The sequence below is a fragment of the Engystomops pustulosus genome, chromosome 3 (genome assembly GCF_040894005.1).
Source record: "Engystomops pustulosus chromosome 3, aEngPut4.maternal, whole genome shotgun sequence".
Classification (NCBI taxonomy): Eukaryota; Metazoa; Chordata; class Amphibia; order Anura; family Leptodactylidae; genus Engystomops; species Engystomops pustulosus.
The window spans coordinates 8,062,245-8,087,137 of NC_092413.1; the positions used below are offsets into that span (position 1 = coordinate 8,062,245).

At 45.9% G+C, this 24,893-nt stretch overlaps 2 protein-coding genes across 4 annotated transcripts in view; one reads left to right on the plus strand and one right to left on the minus strand.

Annotated features, from left to right (window-relative positions):
* Positions 1-16,641, plus strand: part of SPDYA (speedy/RINGO cell cycle regulator family member A) — a 61,950-nt gene extending 45,309 nt beyond the window's left edge. The window contains exons 2-8 of one of the 3 annotated variants that reach the window (XM_072139957.1): positions 2,195-2,305; positions 3,998-4,206; positions 6,119-6,177; positions 7,995-8,080; positions 9,929-10,100; positions 15,157-15,454; positions 16,318-16,641. In XM_072139957.1, coding sequence (XP_071996058.1) covers positions 3,999-4,206; positions 6,119-6,177; positions 7,995-8,080; positions 9,929-10,100; positions 15,157-15,454; positions 16,318-16,400 — 906 coding nt within the window. In that variant the 5' untranslated portion in view covers positions 2,195-2,305; position 3,998 and the 3' untranslated portion in view covers positions 16,401-16,641. Of the gene's footprint in view, positions 1-2,188; positions 2,306-3,997; positions 4,207-6,118; positions 6,178-7,994; positions 8,081-9,928; positions 10,101-15,156; positions 15,455-16,317 lie in introns of all 3 variants that reach the window. The other 2 variants (XM_072139958.1, XM_072139959.1) reach the window with 2 other exon arrangements.
* Positions 16,430-22,709, minus strand: TRMT61B (tRNA methyltransferase 61B). Its single transcript, XM_072139955.1, has 7 exons — positions 21,594-22,709; positions 21,028-21,130; positions 20,640-20,830; positions 20,464-20,555; positions 18,923-19,149; positions 18,700-18,783; positions 16,430-16,602 (listed from the first exon to the last, which is right to left on the minus strand). The coding sequence occupies exons 1-7, from the start codon at positions 22,581-22,583 to the stop codon at positions 16,538-16,540; spliced, it is 1,752 nt and encodes a 583-aa protein (XP_071996056.1). The 5' UTR covers positions 22,584-22,709; the 3' UTR covers positions 16,430-16,537.
* Positions 22,710-24,893: the final 2,184 nt, after the last annotated feature.

Below are 24,893 nucleotides of genomic sequence, written 5' to 3' on the forward strand. Positions count from 1 at the left end.
AATAACTATAATACAGGAGACCCCCAGAGTATATGTATAATACTAGATACCCCCAGAGCAAATGTATAATACTGAAGACCCCCCCAGAGCAAACGTATAATACTGGAGATCCCCAGAGCATACCTATAATACAGGAGACCCCCAGAGTATACCTATAATACAGGAGACCCCCAGAGTATATGTATAATACTAGATACCCCCAGAGCAAATGTATAATACTGAAGACCCCCCAGAGCAAACGTATAATACTGGAGATCCCCAGAGAATACCTATAATACAGGAGACCCCCAGAGTATATGTATAATACTGGATACCCCCAGAGCATACCTATAATACAGGAGACCCCCAGAGTATATGTATAATACTGGATACCCCCAGAGCATACCTATAATACAGGAGACCCCCAGAGTATATGTATAATACAAGAGGTCCCCATAGAAAGGTATAATTAAGGAGCCCCTTAATTATTATTATAAGGAGCCCCTACCCAGTGGCAGTGCCGGCTCCAGCACCTGGCATAGCTGGGCAAGTGCCAGGGTCCAGAGGGCTGCTGAGGGGTCCGCACACGCTGTGCACATCTTCACTTTCACTTCATGGGAGAGCGGAGGAAGTTCTGTGTCCTGCACTGTTCCTCCTCCACTAGTCTGAACACCAGGCACAGGACAGGCAGAGGCTACAGGACTAGTCAGAGCCCTGTGTGATGCAGCACATTATGATTATAGATTATCCTGTTTATGCTGGAGGAGGTGGAGGAGGAGAACAGTGAAGACTCCTCTGTGTGATACCAGGATTTGCTGCAGACACCACATGGTTTGTCATGACATGTATGGATGTGTATTACAGATCCATATAGTGGGGCACATTTACTTACCCGGCCCATTCGCGATCCAGCGGCGCGTTCTCTGCACAGGATTCGGGTCCGGCCGGGATTCATTAAGGTAGTTCCTCCGCCGTCCACCAGGTGGCGCTGCTGCGCTGAAAATCATCTCAACGCGCCGGAATGCACCACCTCGGACCAGGTGAAGGTAAGCGCTTCCCTAGCGACACTTTTTCGGTTTTTAAATGCGGCGGTTTTTCCGAATACGTCGGGTTTTCGTTCGGCCACGCCCCCCGATTTCCGTCGCATGCATGCCGGCGCCGATGCGCCACAATCCGATCGCGTGCGCCAAAATCCCAGGGCAATTCATGTACAATCGGCGCAAATCGGAAATATTCGGGTAACACGTCGGGAAAACGCGAATCGGGCCCTTAGTAAATGACCCCCAATGAGTATATTTTGCCTCCATGCATGTGTGTCTCTCTGCATGTATCTGCCTGCATGCATGTGTGTCTGCACGTGTCCGTGTCTTCCTGCATGCATGTCTGCATGCATCTTTGCCAATCTATCTGCATGTATCTGTGTTTGCCTGCATGCATGTGTGTGTCTTCATGTGTCTGTGTCTTCCTGCCTGCATGTGTCTGTTTGCGTGCATGTAGCTGTACCTTTCTGTGTGTGTGTCTGCCTGTATATATGTCTTTCTGCATGTGTGATTAAATATATTGATTAAAAATATTAATCACCTCAAATATACATGAGAAGGAAAAGACGGTTCTGTCAGCACTGATGTGTATTGTGAGGTTCTGCAGAAGCAGTATTAGCAGTATTATGAGGTTCTGCAGCAGATGATATGTGTATTTTGAGGTTATGCAGCAGCAAAGTTGTGTATTTGAGGTTCCGCAGCAGCTGAGTTGTGCGTTATGAAGTTCTGTAGCAGCTAAGATGTGCATTATGTTCTGCAACAGTTGAGCAGAAGCTTCAGTTTTATTACTTCGTGGAGGGGATGCAGCTTAACTATCACACTCTGGCCCAACCAGGGTATGACCAGGGGCGCACCAGCCATAAGGCGAGTTGAGACTTTCACCTCAGGGCGGTGCGCCTCCTGCTGGTGGAGAGGCGGCATTTTGCACGCTGCCAGGCTGCGCCGCTACTACTTACAATAGTACTTACATCATTCAGATGCAAGTACCATTGCTGACAGCACCGCGCAGGACTTCCTGTGCGGTGCTGCTGTGACATAGGAAGCGCTTACTAGCGCTTCCTGTGTCACTAGCACAGAGGCAGCCTGGAGGAGCGAGGGGGAGGAGCCAGGGGGAGGAGCGAGGGGGAGTGGGAGCGCCACATTCAAACCTGTGGCTGGTCTCCCTGGAGGTGCAGCCCCGGCAGAGCTGACAGGAGAAGCCCCGCCCACCAGCCCGGGCCTACTGCACAGAGGAGACAGCTCCATAGGCCTCCACTGCCTGACCTGGACCTGCTGCTGTATACCAGGTAAGTGTAATGTATATGTGTGTGTGTTCTCTGTTTATATGTGTTTTGTCATGTGTATATGTGTGTAAAACATGTCATGTGTGTGTATTTAGAGGTATAACATGTAAACATGTAACAGGTATGACATGTAATAGCTGTATATATAGGTGTAATCCGTATGTATGTAGAGGTATGACATGTAATAGCTGTATATATAGGTGTAATCCGTATGTATGTAGAGGTATGACATGTAATAGCTGTATATATAGGTGTAATCCGTATGTATGTAGAGGTATGACATGTAATAGCTGTATATATATAGATGTAATGCATGTATATATAGAGGTATGACATGTAATAGCTGTGTGTGTATATCTATATATATATAGATGTAATGCATGTATATATAGAGGTATGACATGTAATAGCTGTGTGTGTATATATATATATATATATATATGTAATGCTTGTGTATATAGAGGTATGACATGTAATAGCTGTATATATAGGTGTAATGTGTATGACATGTAATAGCTGTATATATATAGGTGTAATGTGTATGACATGTAATAGCTGTATATATAGGTGTAATGTATTATATATGTGTGTATATAGGGGTATAACATGTAATAGGTGTGTGTATATATATATAGGTGCCATGTATGTGTATATGCAGGTATACCATGTAAAGGGTGTAGATATAGGTGTAATGCGTGTATACTGTATATACAGGTATAACATGAAATAGGTTTATGTATATGTGTGTGTAATTTGTGATGTGTGTGTGATATATATATATATATATACAGTAATTGCTTTCTTTTGGGGGGAGCTGTATACAGTCATTGCTGGCGTGGGGGGTATATTACTCTTCCCTGTCTGGACTACATTCAATGGGGGCCCTGGCTGTATATGTTTTCTACTACATGACGGTACTCTATGAATTTTATACTACATGGCGGTACACTGTATCTATCGTGTACTACATGACGGTACACTGTATCTATCTTGTACTACATGACGGTACTCTATGAATTTTATACTACATGGCGGTACACTGTATCTATCTTGTACTACATGACGGTACTCTATGAATTTTATACTACATGGCTGTACACTGTATCTATCTTGTACTACATGGCGGTACACTGTATCTATCTTGTACTACATGGCGGTACTCTGTATGTATTTTCACACCAAACCAATATGATGGATCTTGTCCTGACATTCCCTTATAAATGGCGGGGGGTGGGGGCGTCTCTCTATGGCTCGCCTCAGGCAGCAGACAGTCTTGGTACACCCCTGGGTATGACACATTGGTGGAGGGGAGCAGCGCAAATGTTTAGATTCGCCGTAGTTAAATGACCTCAAAACTGTCCTGACCATGACATGGCTGTTTGGTATGAAAAACTAGGGAATATTTTAGGGAACAGTTTCTGAATTGTTAATGCTGCCACGTGAGTTCACTGCAAAGGGGCCCACTGAGGCTCTGCCGCCCAGGGGCCTACTGCAACCTGGAGGCACTATGAGCAGAGTTTGGAAGCACCAGGACAGACTTTCCTAATGTACAGTCACACTAGGTGGACATTTACTAGAATGTATTTTGTAGCATTCTCAGCACTTTTCATTTTGTATGTAAGTCCCTGATGAATAGGAATCACATCACTGCTGATCATGTATCTAGTAATTGCTAAGGATTTCTGATTCTTGCAGTATGAGGCACAACCAGGCGCGTTATAAGACATCCAAGGCAGTCACCGTTCATGTCAAGTCCGGCTCCAGATCCCTGGAGGATGGCAAGTTTTGGCTGAAGCGACCATTTCATAAAGGAAAGATGTACGGCAACCGCGTGTCTACGCGCCCTAAGGGGCCCTGTCTGATCATCCGACGCCAGGAGATGGCGGCTTTCTTCAAGTTATTTGGTGGGTAAAAATAAGGGCTTTTAAAAAAAATGTTTTTCATTTTATGTAATTATTGATGAAAATGTATAATGGCCCCAAAGATTTTTTGAAGCAAAAAGTTTGATCTTGTACACAGCAATTTGCAAATTTTTGCACTTTTCTGCCATTCACTGCCCTAACGCTGAGGCTGGGGGCTCCTGCAGCCAGACAAATGCGCTATAATTTACACCAGAAACTAGTGTAACGCCTCCATCCTTGTAAAATCAACTTTTACAATTATGCTAATGAGCAAGAATGCTTCTGGCTTGTGACCAGAGTCTCTCTGTTCTCTAGCTTCACAGGGCGTTACACTGTTTCTCCCCTGCTTACTCAGCCCTTTCCCCTCCCTCTGTATGCTGTAATCCTTAAACAGTGTGGGAGGAGGGAAGTGCACCTTTGAAGAATAGCATGTAAAGCTACAGAACGAAGGGGCTCTGGCAGGGTCAGCGCCAGCACTGGACATACCCTGGCAAGTGTCGGGGTCCAGAACTGCTGGGGGGAGTCACATAAGGCTGTACATAAAATATCCATGGGGGCAAGGAGGGCTGTATCAATTAATCCATGAGGAGGCTGTTTGTTATGATAAACTATGGAATATTTTAGGAAACGGGACTGTTTTAGTTTCTGAATTTTTAATGCCGACATGTGAGTTCACTGCAAAGGACCTACTGAGGCTCTGTCGCCCAGGGGCCTACTGAAACCTGGAGCCCTTGAGACACATTCATTTTAAAAGTTGATTTTAGAAGGGAGGAGGCCGGGGATAACAAATATAATAAGATACCACAGTTGCGGTGCCTGGATCTATAAGTAAGTGTCTCTGGTTTATGATACTTCATTTTGATGGTAGATTTCCTTTAATGTCCCTAACTGGCGGCATCTTTGGTTATTACCAATTGCTCTTTATTCGACAGCGTAAGGCCCCATGCCCATGAGCATTATTCTCGTGCAAGTCCAATGCAATCCATCATTACATTGGACTCGCACTAAACTCTGCAACATGCATTGTTTTCATGCTGTGCGTCTGTGTTGCAATGTGTCAAAAGTAGAGCATGTCCTGCATTGAGGTCTGAAAAAAACTGACAGCACAAGGATGCCTTCTAGTGTGGTCAGTTTTTCCTGCGTAAGCTTCAAGGATGTAGCCGAGAGCAGAGAGAATCTGCCACAGGAGACAGATGCACTTACCCGGTCCTGTCGAGATTCCCGATCCGGATGGTCCGACGAAGATGAAGTCCGTCGCGATTCACGTAACTCGTGCGCCCGAGTTCCTGCATCCGTCGCTTCTCCGCCGAGGTCCGCAGGAGTTCACCTTCTTCTTCCTGGTGTATGTGAGTGCATGGCTTGCCACATAATTTGAAATGTTAAATCCCGTGCATAGTCCGAATCCGTCGCGTGCATAGTCCGATTTCTGTTGCGTGCAAGCCGGCGCTGATGCACCAAAATCCAATTGCGTGCGCCAAAATCCCCTGTTAAATGCGGCGCAACTCGGAAATCGTTGGGATCCGCGGACCCTTAGTAAATGAGCCACATTGTGCGCATATCTCAGGCTGAAAGCAATGGACCGGCATTCTGTTTGGGACCAATGTGTCCTCTGCACTTGTAGTCTGAACTCGCATGGATGACAGCAGAAAAGACTCCCCTAGTCTCAAACTCGGGCAGGAATAGGGGCTGCCTTAACTTGGACAGTCAGCCCGCACACAGGGGCAACGAAACCACAGCTGTGCGTATGAGCCCATACAAATACAGGTAACCATTGAAACAATGTCGTGCACATCTCATCGAACATAAATATTTTGGAACAACAACAAAAATGTATGCTAAAAATATGAATATTTCAGTTAGTAGTAATCTTTCAATAAAGTTTATTTTGAAAAAAAAAAAAAAAAATCTATTCCAGATGACGATTTGATTCAAGATTTCTTGTGGATGGATTGTTGCTACAAAATCGCAGATAAGGTAAAAGAAGTAAATTGATATCGCTGATTTTTGTTAAAATACAATATGAAGAGAATGAAGGAAACAGGTTGCGTCAATAGTCCTATAATGCAAAAAATCACAAATATTATCTCACCTCTCCCCCACTTTCCCATGACTTTGTGCAGATCCTGTACTTGTCTGTTGTATGTGATATTGTGATATTATAATCGCTGTAATTATTAGGGTGAAGACACACATGGCGTTTTTGGGCCGTTTTTGGTCCGTTTTTACTAAGTGCGTTTTCAGATCGTTAAAAACGCATGCGTTTTTGTCTGTTTTTCCGAAATTGCGCAACGAAAAACGGACAAAAACGCATGCGTTTTTAAAAAACGGATGCGTTTTTTAACGATCTGAAAACGCACTTAGTAAAAACGGCCCAAAAACGGCCCAAAAACGCCATGTGTGTCTTCACCCTTAGTGTGGGGAAAGGGTAAGACTCTTCCCTCGCTCAGTGTCCTCACTACCAGTCCTCATTTTCTATGCGCTAATCCTTTCTGAACATCATTACAGAGATTTCTTCTCCAGTCTAGGTCAAAGTGATAATATTATACAAGTTCTAAATTATTTTTTCTATTTTATTGATTGTGGTCCACATCCTCCCATATATTACTTCACCAAATTACATTTAGAACCTGGACAGGGGTGGGATGTCTGGGTGCATTCACATGTTGCAGTTAAAACTGCTTCACAATCAGCTTTGAGGTGGTTTTAGGTGCGGTTTTGTCAATTGAACAGGTGAAAGACATGAACTGAACATGTGAATTTGATTTTGAAGGGGAAACCTGCTCCACAAATGTCATTCACCTGTACAATTGACAAAACCGCACCTAAAACCACCTCAAAGCTGATTGTGATGAAGTTTTAACTGCAATGTGTGAACGCACCCTCTGTGTGTTGGTCTTCCCTGCTGGGAGTGGATCAAAAGAACAGAGGGTTCTTGTAATTCACATAAATTTACACCTACCCACTAGGTGCAATGCTCCTATCCTGCTCCCCTGCCCAGGAATAGGAAATGATAATGAACGTAGATGCTGCGGCAGCTCCCAATGTGTGTTTTGCCATGTCCCTTAAAATTGTGCTTAAAGGACATCTACCATCAAGGTGAAGGATTGTAAACCAAGCACACTTATATACTCTGGCAGGATCTGTTATACTTTTAGCTTTCTATGCCTTTGTTTTTAAGAAAAAAGGGCTTTAAATATATGCAAATGAGCCTGATGGGCTCCCGGCATAAATTTACAAGTCTTTTTTTTGTAACAACCAGGACATAAGAAGCTAAAAGAAGAGTGGCTCCGACCGGAGGAGGCACACTCCAGTATATAAGTGTGCTGGGTTTACAATCCTTCATCCTGATGGTAGATGTCCTTTAAGGTTATGGCAAAACTATACTTCACTGCCAGCCTTGTCATATAGTAATTCGTAATGAAACTTTGATCCGTATATATATGGTATATAGGTGCACGGCTTCAGTACTAGCACCACAGTCATACCATACTGTAGGTTCTGGTGCTAGAAGCAGCCGGGAGAAACTGATTCATGCAGGATCTGGGTGTCAGACTCCCAGTGATCTAATACCCATGATCTAGTCCATCAGTATCAAAAATGGCAGGGGGGCAAGACAACCCCTTTAACAAAGCATTGACAATTTACAGTATCAGAGAGCTCCTTGTACTGTATACACACAGTCACATTGAGTTACATTGTAATGATGTTTATATATGTAGAGGTCAGGATTGATGTGTGTTACAGTATGTAGATGCATTTTCGGATGACCTTTCATTTATTTATTTGCACAGTATCTTTTAGCGATGACCTTTGTTTATTTCAAGAGAGCTGGATTCCGTATGAATGAGTACACCAGAGACAATTTCTTTGTTGCTTTGTGAGTAATTCTGATACTTTTCCTTTAAGATGAACTGTAAAAAAGAATAGAAGATGGTGGCGATGTTCTGTCTCTTCACACCTCAAACTAAGAGGCAAATTTCTGGGGCCCTCACAGTACAAAGCCCTGCCCCAAATAGCAGAACAAAGAATCTATTGTTTTGACATAGCTTTAAACTAGTTGTCACACAGGTGCACTGCCTGTTTTAACACACATATCTGGTTACTCTTTACCTGTGCATTCAGCGTGACTGCATCTGACCAGATGTATAACGAGCCGTGCACTTGTGTGACATCACATGATCAGGGAATATAACGAGCCGTGCACCTGTGTGACATAACATGATCAGGGAATATAACGAGCCGTGCACCTGTGTGACATCACATGACCAGGGATATAATGAGCCGTGCACCTGTGTGACATCACATGACCAGGGATATAACGAGCCGTGCACCTGTGTGACATCACATGACCAGGGATATAATGAGCCGTGCACCTGTGTGACATCACATGATCAGGGAATATAACGAGCCGTACACCTGTGTGACATCACATGACCAGGGATATAACGAGCCGTGGACCTGCGTGGCATCACATGATCAGGGAATATAACGAGCCGTGGACCTGCGTGGCATCACATGATCAGGGAATATAACAAGCCCCGCACCTGTGTGACATCACATGATCAGGGAATATAACGAGCCCCGCACCTGTGTGACATCACATGATCAGGGAATATAACGAGCCGTGCACCTGCGTGGCATCACATGATCAGGGAATATAATAGCCGTGCACCTGTATGACATCACATGATCAGGGAATATAACAAGCCATGCAACTGTGTGACATCACATGATCAGGGAATATAATAGCCGTGCACCTGTATGACATCACATGATCAGGGAATATAACGAGCCGTGCACCTGTGTGACATGACCAGAGATACAATGAGCCGCACACCTGTTTGACATCACATGACCAGGGATATAACGAGCCGTGCACCTCTGTGACATCACATGACCAGGAATATAATGAGCCGTGCACCTGTGTGACATCACATGACCAGAGATATAACGAGCCGTGCACCTGTATGACATCACATGATCAGGGAATATAACGAGCCGTGCACCTGTGTGACATCACATGATCAGGGAATATAACGAGCCGTGCACCTGTGTGACATCACATGATCAGGGAATATAACGAGCCGTGCACCTGTGTGACATGACCAGAGATACAATGAGCCGCACACCTGTTTGACATCACATGACCAGGGATATAACGAGCCGTGCACCTCTGTGACATCACATGACCAGGAATATAATGAGCCACACACCTATTTGACATCACATGACCATGAAGTGCGCCTGTGTGACATCACATGACCAGTGATACAATGATCTGTGCACCTGTGTGACATCACATGACCTGGAATATAACATGCTTTGCACCTGTGTGATATCACATGACCTGGAATATAACATGCTTTGCACCTGTGTGACATCACATGACAAGTGATACAATGATCTGTGCACCTGTGTGACATCACATGACCTGGAATATAACATGCTTTGCACCTGTGTGACATCACATGACCAGGGGTCGGTGTTTATCCACATGAGGTAAACAATGAAGCTTCCTATAGAATGGCAGCAAGCAGAGATCTGTGAGGAATTGATAAACAAAGTATATTGGAAAATTGTAGAACCTTACAATATAAAAGCAGTATTAATTGAAAGGCAACCTCTCTGGAGCCCTGAGGAGGTCAATGTGGTTTTTTTTTAATCAAAGCAAAACTTGAATACTACCTTTTGGTGCAAATGAAGTCACATTTTGGTTACTTCACAGATACCTCGCCAATACAATGGAAGAAGATTATGAAGAAGCCAAGTATGAAATCTTCCCATGGGCTTTAGGAAGGAATTGGCGCGAGCATTACCTAGGTTTTCTGACAGCAAGAGATCACTTATGGTCTAGAGTAAACCACAGGGCAGCCGTGAGCAGACGCTGCTGTGATGAGGCCAGTTACCACCCAAAAGTATTTTGTACAAAACTAAAAAAAAATTGTATACTTTTTTTTTTGATTAGTTATGACCATTTTTTCCCACTTCAACGCCATTTTTCTATATACCATAGAGATGCACTGTATTATACCCCAGAGCTGCACTCACTATTCTGCTGCTGGTGCAGTCACTGTGTACATACATGACATTACTTATCCTGTACTGATCCTGAGTTACATCCTGTATTATACCCCAGAGCTGCACTCACTATTCTGCTGGTGCAGTCACTGTGTACATACATGACATTACTTATCCTGTACTGATCCTGAGTTACATCCTGTATTATACCCCAGAGCTGCACTCACTATTCTGCTGCTGGTGCAGTCACTGTGTACATACATGACATTACTTATCCTGTACTGATCCTGAGTTACATCCTGTATTATACCCCAGAGCTGCACTCACTATTCTGCTGCTGGTGCAGTCACTGTGTACATACATGACATTACTTATCCTGTACTGATCCTGAGTTACATCCTGTATTATACCCCAGAGCTGCACTCACTATTCTGCTGCTGGTGCAGTCACTGTGTATATACATGACATTACTTACCCTGTACTGATCCTGAGTTACATCCTGTATTATACCCCAGAGCTGCACTCACTATTCTGCTGCTGGTGCAGTCACTGTGTACTTACATGACATTACTTATCCTGTACTGATCCTGAGTTACATCCTGTATTATACCCCAGAGCTGCACTCACTATCCTGCTGCTGGTGCAGTCACTGTGTACATACATGACATTACTTATCCTGTACTGATCCTGAGTTACATCCTGTATTATACTCCAGAGCTGCACTCACTATTCTGCTGCTGGTGCAGTCACTGTGTACATACATGACATTACTTATCCTGTACTGATCCTGAGTTACATCCTGTATTATACCCCAGAGCTGCACTCACTATTCTGCTGCTGGTGCAGTCACTGTGTACATACATGACATTACTTATCCTGTACTGATCCTGAGTTACATCCTGTATTATACCCCAGAGCTGCACTCACTATTCTGCTGCTGGTGCAGTCACTGTGTACATACATGACATTACTTATCCTGTACTGATCCCGAGTTACATCCTGTATTATACTGCAGAGCTGCACTCACTATTCTGCTGCTGGTGCAGTCACTGTGTACATACATGACATTACTTATCCTGTACTGATCCTGAGTTACATCCTGTATTATACCCCAGAGCTGCACTCACTATTCTGCTGCTGGTGAGGTCACTATGTACATACATGACATTACTTATCCTGTACTGATCCTGAGTTACATTCTGTATTATACCCCAGAGCTGCACTCACTATTCTGCTGCTGGTGCAGTCACTGTGTACATACATGACATTACTTATCCTGTACTGATCCTGAGTTACATCCTGTATTATACCCCAGAGCTGCACTCACTATTCTGCTGCTGGTGCAGTCACTGTGTACATACATGACATTACTTATCCTGTACTGATCCTGAGTTACATCCTGTATTATACACCAGAGCTGCACTCACTATTCTGCTGCTGCTGCAGTCACTGTGTACATACATGACATTACTTATCCTGTACTGATCCTGAGTTACATCCTGTATTATACCCCAGAGCTGCACTCACTATTCTGCTGCTGGTGCAGTCACTGTGTACATACATGACATTACTTATCCTGTACTGATCCTGAGTTACATCCTGTATTATACCCCAGAGCTGCACTCACTATTCTGCTGCTGGTGCAGTCACTGTGTACATACATGACATTACTTATCCTGTACTGATCCTGAGTTACATCCTGTATTATACCCCAGAGCTGCACTCACTATTCTGCTGCTGGTGAGGTCACTATGTACATACATGACATTACTTATCCTGTACTGATCCTGAGTTACATTCTGTATTATACCCCAGAGCTGCACTCACTATTCTGCTGCTGGTGCAGTCACTGTGTACATACATGACATTACTTATCCTGTACTGATCCTGAGTTACATCCTGTATTATACCCCAGAGCTGCACTCACTATTCTGCTGCTGGTGCAGTCACTGTGTACATACATGACATTACTTATCCTGTACTGATCCTGAGTTACATCCTGTATTATACACCAGAGCTGCACTCACTATTCTGCTGCTGCTGCAGTCACTGTGTACATACATGACATTACTTATCCTGTACTGATCCTGAGTTACATCCTGTATTATACCCCAGAGCTGCACTCACTATTCTGCTGCTGGTGCAGTCACTGTGTACATACATGACATTACTTATCCTGTACTGATCCTGAGTTACATCCTGTATTATACCCCAGAGCTGCACTCACTATTCTGCTGCTGGTGCAGTCACTGTGTACATACATGGCGTTACTTATCCTGTACTGATCCTGAGTTACATCCTGTATTATACCCCAGAGCTGCACTCACTATTCTGCTGCTGGTGCAGTCACTGTGTACATACATGACATTACTTATCCTGTACTGATCCTGAGTTACATCCTGTATTATACACCAGAGCTGCACTCACTATTCTGCTGGTGCAGTCACTGTGTACATACATGACATTACTTATCCTGTACTGATCCTGAGTTACATCCTGTATTATACTCCAGAGCTGCACTCACTATTCTGCTGCTGGTGCAGTCACTGTGTACATACATGACATTACTTATCCTGTACTGATCCTGAGTTACATCCTGTATTATACCCCAGAGCTGCACTCACTATTCTGCTGCTGGTGCAGTCACTGTGTACATACATGACATTACTTATCCTGTACTGATCCTGAGTTACATCCTGTATTATACCCCAGAGCTGCACTCACTATTCTGCTGCTGATACATACATGACATTACTTATCCTGTACTGATCCTGAGTTACATCCTGTATTATACCCCAGAGCTGCACTCACTATTCTGCTGCTGGTGCAGTCATTGTGTACATACATGACATTACTTATCCTATACTGATCCTGAGTTACATCCTGTATTATACTCCAGAGCTGCACTCACTATTCTGCTGCTGGTGCAGTCACTGTGTACATACATGACATTACTTATCCTGTACTGATCCTGAGTTACATCCTGTATTATACCCCAGAGCTGCACTCACTATTCTGCTGCTGGTGCAGTCATTGTGTACATACATGACATTACTTATCCTATACTGATCCTGAGTTACATCCTGTATTATACCCCAGAGCTGCACTCACTATTCTGCTGCTGGTGCAGTCACTGTGTACATACATGACATTACTTATCCTGTACTGATCCTGAGTTACATCCTGTATTATACCCCAGAGCTGCACTCACTATTCTGCTGCTGATACATACATGACATTACTTATCCTGTACTGATCCTGAGTTACATCCTGTATTATACCCCAGAGCTGCACTCACTATTCTGCTGCTGGTGCAGTCATTGTGTACATACATGACATTACTTATCCTATACTGATCCTGAGTTACATCCTGTATTATACTCCAGAGCTGCACTCACTATTCTGCTGCTGGTGCAGTCACTGTGTACATACATGACATTACTTATCCTGTACTGATCCTGAGTTACATCCTGTATTATACCCCAGAGCTGCACTCACTATTCTGCTGCTGGTGCAGTCATTGTGTACATACATGACATTACTTATCCTATACTGATCCTGAGTTACATCCTGTATTATACTCCAGAGCTGCACTCACTATTCTGCTGCTGGTGCAGTCATTGTGTACATACATGACATTACTTATCCTATACTGATCCTGAGTTACATCCTGTATTATACCCCAGAGCTGCACTCACTATTCTGCTGCTGGTGCAGTCACTGTGTACATACATGACATTACTTATCCTGTACTGATCCTGAGTTACATCCTGTATTATACACCAGAGCTGTACTCACTATTCTGCTGCTGGTGCAGTCACTGTGTACATACATGACATTACTTATCCTATACTGATCCTGAGTTACATCCTGTATTATACCCCAGAGCTGCACTCACTATTCTGCTGCTGGTGCAGTCACTGTGTACATACATGACATTACTTATCCTGTACTGATCCTGAAAAAAATAGTAAAAAAAAAGTTTAAATCACCCCCCTTTCCCTAGATCACATATAAAAGCAAATAAACAGTAAGACTCATAAACATGTTTGGTATCATCGCGTCCCAAAATGTCCGATCTATCAAAATATAATAACTATTTTTCCCGGCGTTTAACCCCGTAACGGAAAATAGTGCCCAAAGTCGAAAGTGGCACTTTTTTGCCATTTTGAAAAGTCTAAAAAAAAAATTCTCTAAAAAGTGATCAAAAAAGGCCGTACAGTCCTCTTAACAAAAGCATTAAAAATGTCATCAAAAGTAGCAATAAATGACACCACCCACGGCTCCGTACACTGAAATATAATTTTTTTAAATGCATGAAAACATTATAAAACCTATACAAAAGTCGTGTTCCACTTTTAATTTCTTCTAACCTTATCTGCAGCTGATAATGTCACCACACATACATAGCATAAAGCCACATGACATGAGAGGAGGACATAACACTCTGGTTTAGTGTCTGCCTCCTAGCGGCAGCAGAGTCCCCCAAAACACAAAAGTTTTCTTTATTGACTTTTCAGTGCAAATGCAAAACCTATTGGGGCAGATTTATCAAGTGTCTGAAAGTCAGAATATTTCCAATTGCCCATGGCAACCAATCACAGCTCAGGTTTCATTTTGCCAGTGCTCATGAATATTTTAAAGGGGAGCTCTGATTGGTTGCCATGGGCAACTGGAAATATTGTGACTTTCAGACACTTGATAAATCTGTCCCATTGTTTCAGGATTCAGTAAAACCCACAGCAGGAAACATTCAGCATATATTACAGCCCCGATATAGTGTCACAGCCATGAATCCTGCCATGATGACTAGTCTAATACCCCGTCTGTAAGAAGTTCTGAGGTCAAGTCGTTAGAACTGTAATATTGTAACCTGATAAAAATGATGCAGACCCTACAGTATGATTGTGTAACAGAAGAAACTCTTACTTGCAGGTCATGGCAATAGCACCAACCCATTACATCTGGCAACGTGAGCGATCTGCGCACCACAGCGGAGCACTGAGAGCTTACACTAGCGAAGAATTCAGTGTCCCCCGAGGACCCTGCGCCACACCACAAGACTGCTCCCTCTGTGGTAAGAAAGGACAGCTCCTAGGTGCAGGCCTGTCTGCCTCATCATCATCATCTGATTCCACCTTACCAAGAACACAGATGGAGCTCCCCAATACCCCGGAGACCCCCAGAAGAAACATTTTGCGTCATCCTCCAAACTTTTATCACCACTATCAAGGTTTGTCTCTGTAAATGGCTTTCCTATAGTTTTTGCTATGAGTTGCAGAGCTACTAAATCCTGGATGTGCGACCATACCTGTTACAGACCAGCGCTTAGGGCACCCCTTCTTCTGAGTTGTGCTAGGAAGTTCTCCTAGGAAGCCGTCAATTACATGCAATTAGTTGTGCATAATACACTTATATTCCAGGACGCCTATTCTATATCAGATTGTAATCGGTTTTAAGATCTCCGCTTATTGTCTAGGAACCTTCAGGGAGTAAAATCCTGCAGAATACCTGGAATATTAGTGCAAAATCAGTAGCACATTACACAGTCCACAGACTGCAGATTGATTGCCGAAATATCTGATTCCACACATGGCGTTTCTGGTCCGTTTTTAAGCACGCGTTTTAAGTTCATTTAAAGACACATGTGTGTTTGACTGTTTTTGTTAGTTTTCCCCAATTATCTTAATAGATAAACAGGTGGTAAGCAGCCAAACGCATGGTAAACAGTCAAAAACGCATGCGTTTTTAAAACGGACTGAAACGCATGCTTAAAAACAGACCAAAAACGCCATGTGTGGCATCACACTCAGAAACAGATCCATTCACCTGCATCTAATCTGCATCTCCACAACAGAAAATCTGCAGCGATTTATAATACGTGGAATAGAGGCCACTAAACCCTCCAATTTCTGGCAATTTTTTTCTGCAACAACTTGCTGGAGGAGACCGTGTATAATTTCCCTGCTGAGAGTTTTGCAGCGTGTACCCTGTCTGTCCCTAGCCTACTACAACTCTATCCTCCTTTAGCTCTATGCATCCATATTTCTGCTATAAATGACCTTAAAAACTATTTCCTACTCGTCCCTCCTTCAGATCAACAAGTGAACGGCGAGACCAAGCGATGCGCTCGCTTCCAAGACAAATCCATGGCGTGGTTCTCCAGCAGCCAGGACTGAGGTTCTCAGAACGTGGAATCAGGTGCCACAAGTATTTACAGATTTTATTCCAGGAAGTTCAACGTTCTAAAAAACAATATTTTACATAATTTAGACCGATATGTCCATAGATATTATATTCTGTAATGTCCCCGGCATCAGCTATTCTCTGCTTCTGTATGTTCCTCTATCACTTGGATCTTCCTCAGCTGCACAAGAAAAGCTAAAAGGCAAAATAAACCGTTGATTAGTTACAATTTTATGATAGCCTGGTGTCACAATCTTATCATATAAAAGAGGACTGTGAAACAAACTTGGGCCGCATTCAGACAAACGTGTGCTCGCCAGGCCGTAGCCGGTGCCAAGCACACATCAACGTGCTGGAGAGGAGGATGGATGAGCGCTGCTCACCCCTTCCCTCTCCATAGAGAATAGAGTCGCACGCCTGTAGATAAAGGGAAAGATAGAGCATGCTCCATCTTTTCCCTGTGTACGGTACGGTACCACACATGTGTGACACCGTACCGCAACCATAGGCGTCTATGGGGACGTATATACACAACGGTTGTGTGAATGTGGAAGCTGTTATCAGAAATTGGACTAATAAACCACTAGCAGTATGTAGTCAAGCAGCTGAGCAGCTTCTAGATCAGAGTTTCTCAACCTGTGGCTCGGGACCCCTTTCAGGGTCCAACGGCCCTTTCACAGGGGTCACCTAAGACAATCAGAAATATGCATTTTCCGATGGTTTTTGGAACAGAGACACAACAGGGCTGAGTGTTTGCCTCCACATTTGGCAGCAGAGCAAGGGAGCTTTCAGCTCTCCACATATCGCAAGGACATGATCTGTGTTATAGTAGATGCGGCATCAGGCCATGTGTGATGACGTGTCAAAGGCTATGACCAGAGATGAATGGGGGTCACCACAACAAGAGGAACTGTATCAAAGGGTCACAACATGAGGAAGGCTGAGGACCACTGTTCTACATGATGTTTCTTTCATGGCCTGGTGCGGTGGCATCATCCAGAAAATCAACTTTGAAGTGGGATGTAAATTGGTTTTATGAAGTCAAGGAGGCGGAGAGTTTTACACTGATGTCAAGCTTCCCTTGCCTTAAAACGTCTCCTTTACTGTAATGGTCCTGCGTCCAGAGAGATCATTGACAAGATCTCCTGAAGTCTGGCGCATGATGTCAATCACATGGGAGGAGGTGTTCAAAGTCAGAGCTTGACCTCAATGTTAAACTCTCCTCCTCCCTGACTTTATATATTCAACTTCAAAGTTGATTTTCTGGATGATACTACCAAGCTGGGTCATGAACTATAAGCTGCTCAACTGCTGACAACATACTGGTGGTGGCTTATTAGGCCAATTTCTCATGACAGGTTCCCTTTAAGGGGTATTCTGGAATTAATTTACTGTTCACCCATCCTAAGAATATGATTCCTGGCACGCACCCAGATCAGTTATTTGAAGAGACTACAGTGAGAGTTGTGGCCTCTTTACCGCTTTGCAGACACAGTGCCGATCATTGCATAGTGGTTGTGCCTGGTACTGTAGCTAGCTCACATGAAGAGCAAACCGTGCTCATAGTAACTGCCTCAAACAGGTGATGACCTATCATTAATGCCGATCCTACAGATTGATGGCCAATAAATAAATACCAGAAAACACCTTCAAAGTGAACCTGTCACCAGATTTTCACTGGGTATTTCTAGGTATTTGCAGATTCCAATAGCATTCTTATAACTTCTTTTTGCTTTGTAATCATACCTAGCAGTCAGCCAGAAGGGGCATATACTTTTTGGTTGTGTCCAACTCTTCCTACCCCAACAACACTCCCAGCTACTCCTCCAACATCATCCTCCTGCGCCGTGCTATTCCGGCATATGTCATGTGCACAGGGAGAAGCCACGCATGATGTGCCAGCATAGTCCCTTCATCAGAACTGTACCCAGCAGTTGGACCCATTTTGATCACTATCCACTCTGTGGGCTCAGTGGTAAGAGGATAATATTAAGTTTTGGAATGACCCTGTCAAGTTTCGGGATGACGATCAGACTCTGTGCTCAGTGTCAAATCAAATGGGAAGGATTCAAGTAATCCCAACCTAATACATAGAGCAATCAGTGCTTTCCGCTGCAGTTTGGACCACCCACCGGACAGCACAGCGTTTCATTTCCATATTGGGTGCCGATTGTTTAGAAATGGTGAGGACTGTAAAAAAAAATTCCAACTATGCAAAAATCAATGATGCGACACTGGATGCAAAGAGTTGGAGCTGCCGTACAGCACAATAAGAGAGGAAATCTTTCTTACCTGTATGTCCTATCTGCCAAGGCATTGGCCGTGCAATATAAGGCACCTCCCCAAAAGGCTGAGATTCAGCAGCGAGATCCTCATCTACAAGTCAATGTGAGAACTAAAGTGAGCAACCTCTGTAGAAGACAGGAGGACACACATGCAGATAGGAAGCTTAGTACTCAGGGTTCCAGGCTCCCTCTTACTAAGGACGGATAGTTGTGTACTTGTGTCATCTTACCATCTGTCTGACTTGTATCCCCATCATCCTCATCATCTGCTTCTTCCCGAGTTAGACTTTCAGGAGACCTGTTGCCCTTGGGTTCCACCCTCTTGGAGATCTTGCCGTCTTTACGTCGGGACGGGGCCACCAGCCAGTCAGTGACACTGACCTCCAGGACCTTTTCACATGATAGTGGAAGCTTACAAGAGCGGATGCCTTCAAGAAGATCAATCACCTGTGTTATACTACGAGGGGAAAGAAGGTTCTTATGTTATCTACTAGAAGCAGAGGGCAAGTAACTTCAGGTATGTGCAGAGGTGCAGAAACCTGGATCCAAGTTACATGTAATTACACATGAAGTATACAACAAAATAGCATAATCTGATCTCGCCTCACGACACGACCCATCTGTATCACTCCCTCAGTCCTAGGGACAACCTATGGTATAGCTAGGAGGAGGAAGGGATTCCTGGGATGTTAGTAATGAGATCCCTGAGACGCCTTGTGCAGAGACCAAACATTGACACTTAGATCTTCTCTATGGAGAGAGGACAGGGTGAGGTTGTCATTGTACCTCCGCTACGTGCAAGACTCTTCATCCAGTATCCTTGCTCTGCACCGAAACAGTAAAGTCTACAGGAGGAAATGTCTGGATTGGCTCATTTACATCTTTATACAATGTATCTGAAGAATAAAGTCTTCCATGAGAGCCACCACTTTTGTTCTGTTGTAACCGCTCCAATGTTCTTTTTTGTGTCTTTTTTTGTTAAAGCGTAAGTGTAAAATTATTAACAAAAAATAGATTTAGCACAGCTGGAGAGAACCTTTGACCACTATTCCAACGATACTTGTATCATGCAGCTGGCTTCTTCCTATCCTGAGATATAGGGCCGATAGATATACGAGTCTGTCTGTAAAATCCTCTCAGCTATTCCTGGAGTGGGCGGGACTTCCTAGTTGTGACATCAGCTCAGGGCAGTGAAGCCAGAGCAGTCAGGGCATCCACATGAAGCAGGATAGCATGTTTGTATTGGACAACTTGAAGCATTTGATGAGTCACATGCTTCTGACATCACCGAAGGTCCTATTTTCTTGCACTCCTCTAATACAGCCCCTCCCAACAAGCCTCCTGCCATCTCTAAACTGTTCTATACGGTTTCCCATGGTGACAAAAAAGCATGGCAAATGGAGATTAGCCGGGGGGTGTAGGGAACGACAAGGTAAAACCTCTGCTAGCAGATAAATACTTGCAGATAGCTAATGAGAGTAAATTGCTTATTTTTGCTTAGTGCTGAGGCAACATCTTTCATACGTTAAAGTTGTATTTTAAAGGGGTTGTCCCATTAAAGACATGTATCCCCTGTGTATAGGATAGGGATAGTTGTGAGATCACCGGTGGCGAGTGTAACAAAAGGCAAGTCAAGACTGGTAGCTTTTTATTGGCCTAAAGGCCTCAATAGCAATGTTCTCTGTACTGGTATATAGATATATATTCATTGTGTACATGAGAGGTAGCAGTAGATCCATGAGAGTCATGGCAGAATCATCCCCCCACTTACTTAGTGATGTACACGGCACATACACCCCCCTGCTTCAGATTCCCGATAATTGCTGGTAAAGCCACCTGAGGGTTCAACATATCCAAAGCCACCTGTAACACAGAACCCAAGCGTGACCGTCACATAGCAATGGCCGCCACCACGTAGAAGACCCCCAATGTCAGAACGTTACTCACTGCATCAAATCCTACAGAGCGGAGGTCACTCAGAGCGTCCACCACGTCCTTGTTGATGAAATTCACATTGTCCGGCCAATAACGTCCGCTCCCAATTTTCCATGCATCCTTCCATTTTAGGAAGTTACTCTTTGCCACATGGTGATGGTCACGACGTACCTCAATGCTGTGAACACGACCCTCCGACCCCACTGGAAAGAAAGGGGGCGGATTTACTAATGATCACACAATGGAGCAAAAGTGACGCTAATTCAGCAGCTCTGGATGTGACTAGAGAAGGACACATAATGTTACATGCTACAAGAGTAAATCATATGGCGACAAAGAGTCACAAATCTCCTCCCACAATCTCTGATGTCATCCGACCAGAGGGAAGTGACCTACCTACCAGCACGTGACAAGAAGAGACTCAGAGCTCCAGAGCCGGACCCTGCTTCTAGTATCACGTCCCCAGGATTCACGTCCATCATCAGCAGCATGGAGGCCACGTCCTGCACGAGAGAGGGGGCTGCATTAGAGGGGAGCTGCACAGACTCGCAGTCCGGGACGTGGAGTATTGTTAGCTCCTGTTCACACTGATTTCTAAGACTTGTCTTAGAAACCATATCCACATTACAAACATCTGATGATCAGTGTCAGGTGAAAAGTTCAATTGAGAACAGCGCCATAGATGGTATAGTGGTCATGCTTGGTATTGCGGCTCAGCCCATTCAACTGAATTGAACTGAGCTGCAAATTGGCTACGAGGCCAATAGACATGATATTAGAGGCCACTGGATCACTGCTTCCTACTACAACAGTGAATTGGGATCATGCCAGGTATTCGATTCACCCCCCCCCCCCCCCCCCAATCTGGCGTGTTTGTCCCATCTCATCGATAAGTCCTAAAGTCTTTTGTCCTGGAACCTTCATTTAATGGTAACCTGCACACAGCAATGATAGACAGCTGCCCACCTTTGGATAGGAGATGGTTGGCCCCCTCTTCATGTATATGACATACTCATCCAGCGAGGGTCTTTTCAGTAAGAGCTGATGCCCTGAGGAGGTCCTGACTTTCACCCCGGGCAGTTTACCCAGCAGGTCCTGGTAGCTGATGGCCCCCCAGTTGCTGACCAGTTTCCCAGTATTCTTAAGGACAAACATCTTCCTGAACATTGAGTAATGTCTTCTCTTGAACTCTGCGAGGAGCAGATCTCCAGCCTGGAGAGGGACCCCCTGTGAGGGCACATGGTCTTGTGGTGATGAGGATTTTTGGGGTCTCTGTGGGTCTGAGGAGGCACTGTTCACTGGCTGTAATGGAGGGCTGCCCGGAGGTCCACCAAGTGATAGTGGTTCAGGGGGGTTGAGCTGCTCTGGGTGGTCTTTGGATGATGATGGGGGTTCAGAGGAGTTGAGCTCCTGTGGGTGGTCTGTGGATGATGATGATGGGGGTTCAGGGGGGCTGCACTGCTCTGGGTGGTCTATGGATGATGGGGGTTCAGGGGGGCTGCACTGCTCTGGGTGGTCTAGGGATGATGATTGGGGTACAGGGGGGCTGCACTGCTCCGGGTGGTCTAGGGATGATGATTGGGGTACAGGGGGGTTGCGCTGCTCTGGGTGGTCTAGGGATGATGATGGGGGTACAGGGGGGCTGAGATCTGGATTTTGAAGATCTCTGATCTCCTGTGAGATGAAATCTGGGGGGATGATACCACTCACTCTGTCCAGAGGGGACAGTGACCTCCTCCTCCTCCATGTCCTTACACCCAGGGGATTGGTAGTTTGAGGGGCTTCACTTTGCCCCCCACCTCCATGACCTTCCTGTGACTCGGAATAGCGGTTGATACAATGTTGCAGCTGCCCCTGAATTCTCCTTCTGAATAGATTCCTGGCACAGCCTGCAGGGGGCGCCCGGCACCACAGCGCTGCAGAGCACAGCCGCCCCCCTGCACACAGCGCTGACATCGCGGGGGAACCGGAAAATCGCCCCCAAAACTCCAAGCTCAGAGATCAGCACGTCATCACCCGGCGACAGGCAGGAAGCGCACACGTGGGGGAGCAGGCAGCGCCTCCTGCCGGCGGCTGTCACCCCATGTGCTGCCGATTATAATACAGAGGATGGAGACCCCCGGAATGGCACAGCACACTAATGCATGAGGAGTGTCCCCCCCAGACCACCCACCCGAATATGTCAGCATATTAAAGGGACTGATCGGTGTGACCATGAAGAATACTAATCGTATTTTTGTGTATGTGGTTAGTAGCAGCAGGACTGTGATATATGGATTTATATTCCAGGATTGTAGCTTCTCCAAGTGCATTGAGAGTATGTCCTCACACTGCTGTGCTCTGTGCTCCTTGCACTATCCATTTTATTGCTTATTACAGCATTGCTCCTATTTAACCCGATGCCTATTACAATCTTTAATCTGAGCAGAGGGCAGATGTGCAGATCTTAGAGCACAGCAGTGTGAGGTCAAACTCCTAGTATTATCCCGGAATATAAATCCATATATCACAGTCCTGCAGCTACTAACAACATGCACAGGGAGAATACTGGGTGCAGACTGTATGATGATAAGCAGGTCCCCTGTAATATCACATTTTATCAAAAGCGATGTGTTTTTATGATGTAACATCAGTAGTTTGTGGTCTGTACGGTGACCCGCTGCTGTGTAATGTCCTGCAGATCAGCCATCACACCGCACATGGAGGAGCTGCTCACATACAATGTACTGTGCGAATGGTTTATCATTCCTTCATCATACAGTGTGATGTATTAGGGTGCAGTCACATGACCTACAGCGTTCTCTCATTGTCCCTTTCATCTGATTGGGGTTTGCAGAAATCTGTATTCAAAATGAAGGGATTCTCGGTTGCAGACTGGACCATTGGCCGTGTGATTCTCCCCTCAGACTGGGGGCTCAGGGGATGGACAGCAGTAACCCCATGTATGATATATCCAAAGGGCTCTCACACCCCGGCACGGGAGGCCGCATGATTATGTCTCAGTGTGCAGCCATTTCTGTGGGTGAGGTATCACAAGATTCCACGATTCATCAGGAAATTTGTTGGGTTTGTGCTCGTTATCGCATCACGTTTCAAGCAGTTTTGGGCATCAAATGCTCCCCCCCCCCCCCATCTCATTGCTGGCAGGTTGTGGGAATGGCGGCATCTGTGGTCGGGGGGTCAGTAAGATATGAGGAGCGCCGGCTCCCAGGATCATTATCTAGGGCCAGACATGACAGGTGGCTCTGAGGTGTGGGCAGGAACCTACCCCTGAAACTACAAGTGATCCTCTCCTGTGTGTCCCATGTACAGGATGGGGTCCTGCGTGTCCCATGTACGGGATGGGGTCCTGCGTGTCCCATGTACGGGATGGGGTCCTGCGTGTCCCATGTACGGGATGGGGTACTGCGTGTCCCATGTACGGGATGGGGTCCTGCGTGTCCCATGTACGGGATGGGGTCCTGCGCGTCCCATGTACGGGATGGGGTCCTGCGCGTCCCATGTGCGGGATGGGGTCCTGCGCGTCCCATGTGCGGGATGGAGTCCTGCGCGTCCCATGTGCGGGATGGGGTCCTGCGCGTCCCATGTGCGGGATGGGGTCCTGCGCGTCCCATGTACGGGATGGGGTCCTGCGCGTCCCATGTACGGGATGGGGTCCTGCGCGTCCCATGTACGGGATGGGGTCCTGCGCGTCCCATGTACGGGATGGGGTCCTACTTGTCCCATGCACGGGATGGGGTCCCGCGCGTCCCATGCACGGGATGGGGTCCCGCGCGTCCCATGCACGGGATGGGGTCCCGCGCGTCCCATGCACGGGATGGGGTCCCGCGCGTCCCATGCACGGGATGGGGTCCCGCGCGTCCCATGCACGGGATGGGGTCCCGCGCGTCCCATGCACGGGATGGGGTCCCGCGCGTCCCATGCACGGGATGGGGTCCCGCGCGTCCCATGCACGGGATGGGGTCCCGCGCGTCCCATGCACGGGATGGGGTCCCGCGCGTCCCATGCACGGGATGGGGTCCCGCGCGTCCCATGCACGGGATGGGGTCCCGCGCGTCCCATGCACGGGATGGGGTCCCGCGCGTCCCATGCACGGGATGGGGTCCCGCGCGTCCCATGCACGGGATGGGGTCCCGCGCGTCCCATGCACGGGATGGGGTCCCGCGCGTCCCATGCACGGGATGGGGTCCCGCGCGTCCCATGCACGGGATGGGGTCCCGCGCGTCCCATGCACGGGATGGGGTCCCGCGCGTCCCATGCACGGGA